Genomic DNA, 7,668 nt, shown 5'->3' on the forward strand with positions numbered 1-7,668 from the left:
TGAAGAGCAACACAATTAGGAACTCTGTCTTACACACACGCACACGCACGCACGCACACACACACAGAAAACCCTGAACACTGATGTAGTGTTGAAATGCTTTGGGTTTCATCCAAAGCATTATCCTGGTTATTGAAAAAAATAAATTATAATAATTGCACCCTCACCAAACACTGCACAACCCTGGCCGAGCTGTTAGGCTCTCCCCTCGGGCTTTGCCAGCAGGCAGAAGGGTGTTTGCGTTATGCATCACGTATATCAGGAAGGTTTTTTGCTCTCTCAAGTGGCCCCAGTCATTACTAATGCATACGTGAGTCAGACTACCCAGAAAAGCTCAGGCGTGTAACCTGCTACAGTAAGAGGGCCAAAAAAGCCCACAACAATTCATCCAACCATCCATCCATCCATCCATCCGAGTCCTTACTGAGTTTCTGCATCATCATCTCTCCGGAGGGCGGGTAGTGGAGGCGCTGGGCAAACTCGGGGCAGTACCACACCAGGAGCTCAGCGCCGGGGGCAACGGGCCGCACCGTGTAGAAGTAGACCTCCATGCCGTTCTGGCACGCAGCCAGGTTCTGCTCGCTGGCCGAGTGGGCTGGGTTGACGTAGCGCATCCAGTTGGACTGCTCCTCCTCCAGGCCGTCCACAAAGTGGTGGAACTCACCCTCGGAGTATATCTGATGAACGGAGGGAGGACAAGAGGAGAGGAGAAAGTCAGTACCAGTGACGTACGAGTCAGTGACAGGGTGAGCAAGTTTGAGAAAGGAGACATTTTGATAAGGCGAGATCTAAGAATTAAATCGGAAAAAAAAACAAAAGAAACTGTAAGGCAAATCTTCACCCAACTCTTTTGTTAATCTAGTATATTCATTCCTCTTTCCCTCTCCACCCTCACCTCTCTCAGTTCACCATTCAGCCTCTGAGAAGTCCGGACAGAGAGAGATCGACTGACGGCTCCTCTCTTTATACTCGTCCTGAAGGACTTGACTCATTCTGATCTCCTCTCCCCCTCTCTCTCTCTCTCTCTCTCTCTCTCTCACCCGCCGACTATCTCACAATGGTGATTGCACCATCACCTCAAAGCCAAAGCGTCTCTGACTTGTTATTGTGGCCCAGACGATGGAGGTGAATGGAACACCTTGCCGAATACAGATTCGTGTGTACGAAGTGTTCACTTACAGGAACAATGACATGTAGTAGTTTCTCTTTGCACACTGTAAAAATGACATCACTCACTCCTCTCCCTTTTTCTCTCTCTCTCTTTCTTCCTGCGTTCCGGTACAGATTTGACTACATTTATGTGCCACTCTTACTGATATAAGAACCGCTATCTTATGCAGTCATGGAGCAGATTTAAAATGCCTAGAACATAGGAACAATTTCAAAACACCATTGATTTCCAGTAACAGTGTTGACAGAGTGGAACAAACAGAGACTGCTTTGTCACTCTGCGTGTAAGAGCCGAACGAATTGCAGACTAATATTTGCGCGCACACCCCGAGAAAAAGATCACCCTACACCGCAGAGAAACCCCCCCACCACCACCACGCACACACACACACACACACACTTCCTCAGAGCCCCGAGAGACCCCCTGCAGTGACGTCACACCCTGTCAGTGGAACAGGAAATGACATTTTTGTCTCTCCATTGTTTTTCTGCTGTTCCGCTCTTACTGAAAGTGAAGCTGCTGTGACTGTGTAACCCCCCCCCCCCTCCCCCCTCCTCCTCCTCCTCCTCCCTGCCAGAATGCTCACCCGCCAGAAGTACTTCCTGTTGGCGTCTTTGCAGACGCTGTCTGCAGTGTAGCATTGGCCCACCAGGGGGCCGAACCGGGTTCCTTTGGGTATGTACTCTCTGCTGCACACTCCAATCACCTGGGAACGGATACAGAAAGAGAGAGTGATAAGCAGGGTGTGTGCGTGTGTGTACCTAGGGGGAGAAAGAGTGATGGAAGTGTGTGGCAACACTTTAGATGAAGTTGATATGAACTACCACGTAACCCCAAAGCAATAGCTGTACTAACAGCATAGTAGTTACATAGGAACTGCTATGTAGTTGCACTTTATTATGGTTTAGTGGCACATCTTCACTTGGGTTCAAGTACCCACGTGAAACTCAGCACAGGGGAGGTTGGGCTTTCCTGGGGTAACTGGATGTCAACGCTCGTCTTGTTTTGGTATCGCAACCTTCAAATACCCATTTACAACTTCCCCTCACCCCCCTTCCACCCCTCCCCCATAGCCTTCTCAAACTTTTGTACAAAATCTATACAACTATTTAACCTATATTTAATTTAATAGTAATTGCTACAATATTTTTTTACAATAGTTATGGCTATGTACTTATTTTTTTACAACAGTTATGGCTATGTACTTACATGGTAGTTCCTGTACACTAAAAGTGTTGCCAAGTGTGTTTATGAAAGTGTGTCAGGGTGTGTGAGAGAAGAGGTCCTAGGTGGTCTGAACCATGGTTCGGGGGCTGATTTACGTAATCGCATCCTGCCAGGACGTCAACGGCCTCAAATGAAGAGGGCGGAAGAAGTCATCATGTCATGATTGAATCAACAAACAACAGAGGCTTGTGTAAGTGTGTGAGCGCTAGTGCTCTGGTGAGGGAAACAGCTGTGTAGACTTGTCGTTTTTATTCCGTGCGCGAGCTCGTGTGTGTGTGTGCGTGTGTGGGCAAACACCTAACTGTCTTGAACAGACGTGTCTCTGTTTCAGACGCCTTGGGGGTCAGAGTTCAGCATCCCCATTTGAACGTTCATCAGGTCATGCCACAAAGCATCTCCTGGGTTATGAAGCCAAAACGCCGCCTTCTCTCTGTAATGGCCCACGTGGCCCCTCCCTCCACCTCCCATTCTAACACCCCCTCTCGTAACCACCGAACACACCCAGCCACATCAAACCCAACTAATTACCTCCAAAGACTTCTCCCCTTCAAGGGGGTATCCACACCTGATATTAAGAGGCCTTTGTTCCCTTTGAGACAATCGAGATTTTCAAAAAAAGAGGACGTTTTGAGGAAAAAAAGGAGAGGAAGAAAGGAATCCAAAAAGGAATAAAAGCAAGCCTGTTGGAGAGTGAAGGATTACCATGCCTAGATGTTTAGCCTAAGATCCCGCCTGTGAACTTGATGAACCTACGTGTGTACGCCGACACGCTCACACACAACCATGTTCCCCCCCTCACCACACACACACAAACACACACAGACTTAAAGGCTACCGCACGCAGACGGAGATTTCCCCAAAGGGTTCTCCATGCGTGTCCGAAGTAAACTCTTCCACGCCCAACCCCGTCTCCCCTTAAGAGTTGGGAAATCCCCATATCTATTAGTGGGAGGAAGCAAGTCTCCAAATTAAAATGTTTAGGTGGATCACCTATTAACTGACTTTACAATGCTCCCCTTAATGACGGTCAACATAATTTGATCACTTTGGATATTACCCTCTTCCCAAACCTTTCTTTCCTCTCTTGCTCTGTTTCTCTGTTTCTCTATCAGTTTATCTTTGTGACCTGCTTCCGTCAAAGGAAGATTAATATTGACTGATATCGTATCAGCTCGTAAACAAAGTACTGTAGTACTGGAAACACACACGCACAATTTTCCCCTCTGGTATGATAAGAAACACAGACAGCTGATGATTAGAAAATCTATTCTGCTGGACCAAACAGGGTCTTGATCAGGTTAGGACCACAATGGACTGCAACCATTTCTTGACCCCCTGACACCACATTCAACCCAGAGCTCACATGCTGAGTTCAGCATCCTCATCATGATGTCTGTCCTGGGACAATTGTAGCATAAGCTTAAAGCCACGAGCCGTCTTTAGTTGACTCATGTAGTCAACCTGGCCTCCCAATCCCATCATGGTTGAGGCTGTGAATGCTGGTATGGTTGACATTTGGAGGGTTTAAGTTACCCACTCTGGCAACTGTTGTATGTTAGTGCTCCCTCTAGGGGATAACAAAGACAACTGCTCTAAATGGGGATGTGAAAATGATGCTTCTTAGAAATACATGAACACACGCACACATCAATATTGTTTTATCACACTCTGATAACAGCAGAGATAATGATTCATGATAGCATGGACGCATGGAAGATCAACTCTTGATGCAGTCTGCATAATCCTCCATTACATCTCAGTGAATGGGTGTGCGTGTGTGTGTGTGTGTGTGTGTGGTGCGCGCGATCATCTGCAAAAAAGGTAAATCCCCTTCAGACGCTGCGCTTACAAACAGTTGTAACTATGTCTGTCTGTGTGTGTGTGTGTGTGTGTGTGTGTGTGAGAACGAGACACACTTCACCACAATATCCCCTAGGGCTGCAACTTTTCAGAGTTGACGGTATGACGAGTGTTGAGTCACGTGTGTGTGAGTGTCTGTGGAGGTTTGGGGGGGGGGGGTGGTACATTGTCTGTGTGGCAGTGTGAGAGCAGGATTCCAGATGGTTGCCATTGTATGAGCATCTGTGTGTGTGTGTCTAAGTAACCGAATGTCTGTAATTGTATACATGCGTTACGCTGAGATAGGATGTCTGTATTTACTGGACGAGGAGTGTACGTGTGTGTGTGTTTCGGCTCACCTCTTTGGAGCTTGCCGGGTGTTTGAACACCAGATTGCGGGGCAGCGACGCCTCAGCCCTCGTCAGGCCCTCGCTGTCCGGGCTTGGTTCCTGGGGCGTGTCTTTGACAATGTAGGTGCATTTCTCCTCAAACTCTGCCTCCGTCCACCTCATCATGTCGGCCTCTTCCATCGTGGGGTCGGCGGCGGCCATTTTAGATCTGGCGTCCGTGGTGGTTTCGGTGTTCCTGTGCAGCTCGGTGTCCATTTTGTCGTCGTCGTGTTCAACGGTGTGGGCCCCCTCAGTAGTCAACATGGCCGAGCTATGAGAGGTCGCCTGAAAGGGAGAGAGAGAGAGAGAGATTCAGTGAATGCGTCAGACACAAAAAAAAAAAAAAAAAAGATAAAAGATAAAAACAGATTTGGAGAATAAAGACAAGACACATGAAAGAGATGAAAGGGAGATAGCGAAGATAAGGACAAAAGGAACCAGAAGTGAGGGGGTGACTATGAGAGAGAGAGAGAGAGAGGCCTCTAGAGAGAGGACTTTATTATCCAGTGTGAGTCAGTGAGGGCTGAGTTACTATGATACAGATTGAGTCAGCAGACTGTCTATCTGAGCTGTGTGTGAGGTTTTATCCAGACCCTGTGTGTGTACAGTAGGAGGCCACCAAAGATAGGACATCGTTTCCCTCCACACACGTATGCTCGCAGCATTTCAAAACAGAGACTGAAAAAGGGAGAAGTCAAAGACAAATATTTTTTGTTATCGTGTGCTATCTCCGATGCTTGTCTGAATTCTTCTGAGCATCGCAGCGAGCAAACAGTTGGGCTGAGCAGACAGCGACCAATGACTGCGCAGATAGATTGAGTGGCCAATGACAGAAAACCCTCAAGTCTGCTGCCGTGAGCTGTGCAAGCTGCCGTCTGGTCACAGGGTCAAGGCTTGCTACCCCGTACGTCCCATCTCTCATTTCTTCGATGTTTGGCTCCCAGCCTTTTGCCTTTTTCCTCTCCCCCTCCGTCTCCCTCTCTCTCTCTCTCTCTCTCTCTCTCTCTCTCCACACTCCCATCAAATGAAACAAATCTCAAGTGTTGTTCTGTCCATCCTCATCCTTCTCCTCACTCTCCTCTCACTCTCCTCACTCCTGGTCCCTTTCTCTCTGCCCTTTTGTAGCCTGCTTTTTCCTCTTTATTCATCCTCCCTATCTATCTGTGTCTCCCTCTCTCCTCCCCGAGGGGTTAGGAGTGACAAACAGGAGAAGGTGTAGGAAGGAAGTATGTCTGAACGGGGGCTAAAATTGGAATCAGAGTGGCAGAGTAGCGGAACCAGCAAATCATCCCAAGTGTATGTGGAAGACCAGGAAAGGGAGCAACAAACTTTTCCATTTGGGGGCCCACAGCAGCACAAACAAACTTCAAACACTTCCCACCCAAGACCATCCCACACACAGATACACATGCTCACAAAAGGGATAAACATCTATTTTCCACACAAAGGAAAAAAAAAAGTATCCATGACCTCTCCATAACCAGAACTTATTGCTTTGACATGTTTGGAAAGACATCCAAAAAACTATTGACGATAGATCAGAAATAACTAACAAAGCTTGGTCATACCTCAAACTCACGTAACATGTTTTATTATCCTTTTTTTTTTTTTTTTTTCCCAAGTCCCCAGGTTCCACAAATATTAAATACGTATTTCCCAGACAGCTTTGCCTAGTGAAGAGTTCCACTAGGCAGTCATTTTTAACAGTCATTTTACGATCAACTTCTTTTGTACACATTTTTGGTTAAAATATTTATCGTAATTTGCTGCATTTTAGGAAAAGAAAAGAAGACTTGCCAATAAAATAATTTACACTTTAGAAGTGATTTTGTAAAGTTTCATCTGTTCTTTGCTGTAAGGTTTCATTTTGTACGACATCTGTGAAACAAGTATAGTATTGAAACTGAGAATAACAAAAGTCAACTGATTAAATCAGCTCTCAGTTTGGTAACTATATTCCTATAAGACATACACTTCACTACACTTCACTAATGTCCCCCCAAAAATGTTGGATGTTTTATAATTTTTTTATTAGGCAACTTATCGAAAAAAAAAAGTATTCTATTCCTGTTAATCTTAATGAACATCTAATTTCATGCAGTCAGAGTAAAACATTTTAAAACAACAGCTTGAAATGAAAGTTGACTTGAAACCAAAAATTAAACTAAGAAATCCTCCAAATTCACTAAAGGAATGGAGTCTAACATATGCCAACAAACAACGTCTTAATCAACTAACATTCAACACAAATTCCTCAGATTTTACTGCTATTCTTACAACAAGTTAAATAACAAACATCTGAGTTTCAAACAACATCGGCAAGTGCATAAAACAAAAATAAAACAGAAAGTTCCAAGAGATTCCCTCGAACGAAACGTCGCTAACAGCAGTCACAATTAAAATGACAAAAGATAACTGACAAATACACCAAAATAGAGCACAATTCAGACATCATAAGACTGTTCACCCCCCCCCCCCCCCCATGAAGTAGCTCAAGAACACAGTAGCAGAATCTTTACTCACCGAAAAGCTTTGGTCCCAGCCACACATAGGGCTGTCTGATTTGTCCCTTGGGTGAGTGTGTGTGCGCGAATCAGCGTGTGTGTGCGGGACAGGTGCAGCTCTCCCTCTACCCCTTTGCTCCGAGCGCTACTCCACAGTGCCAGTGGAGTTTGTGAGCGAGTGTGTGTGTGTGCTCCAGTGAGTGCCTTCTGTTTGACTGACTGAGTGAATCAACATCTCACTTGTTGAGGGGGGCCATAAGCTCCTCCCACTTTTCGTTGTTTCTTCCGCCCCTTCTGCACCGCCCACACACACGCGCACACACACACACACACACCGCCTTCTACTCAGTAAAAAAAAGTCCAAGGAAACAGCAGGCGCTTTCACCTGATGCCTGAGTTTTAGGAGGAGACGACTAGACACACACACACACACGGCAGAGGCTAAGATAATTGTACGATTTTGGTGTACATATTAAGCACAATGGCTTTACGGTTTTATGTGTGCGTGTGTGTGCATGCTTCTGTGTGTGTGAGAGAA

General features: G+C 46.0%; 1 protein-coding gene across 1 annotated transcript in view; it reads right to left on the minus strand.

Moving 5' to 3' along the window:
• Nucleotides 1–7,332, minus strand: part of prdm1a (PR domain containing 1a, with ZNF domain) — a 14,101-nt gene extending 6,769 nt beyond the window's left edge. The window contains exons 1-4 of the mRNA XM_084706502.1: nt 7,150–7,332; nt 4,597–4,911; nt 1,758–1,877; nt 425–677 (exon numbers count right to left, since the gene is read on the minus strand). Of these exons, the coding sequence (XP_084562628.1) occupies nt 425–677; nt 1,758–1,877; nt 4,597–4,911; nt 7,150–7,176 (715 nt within the window). The 5' untranslated portion in view covers nt 7,177–7,332. The remainder of the gene's footprint in view (nt 1–424; nt 678–1,757; nt 1,878–4,596; nt 4,912–7,149) is intronic.
• Between the last annotated feature and the right edge of the window lie 336 nt (nt 7,333–7,668).

This window comes from Hypomesus nipponensis, chromosome 2, assembly GCF_054491055.1.
Source record: "Hypomesus nipponensis isolate SF chromosome 2, ASM5449105v1, whole genome shotgun sequence".
NCBI classification, from domain to species: domain Eukaryota; kingdom Metazoa; phylum Chordata; class Actinopteri; order Osmeriformes; family Osmeridae; genus Hypomesus; species Hypomesus nipponensis.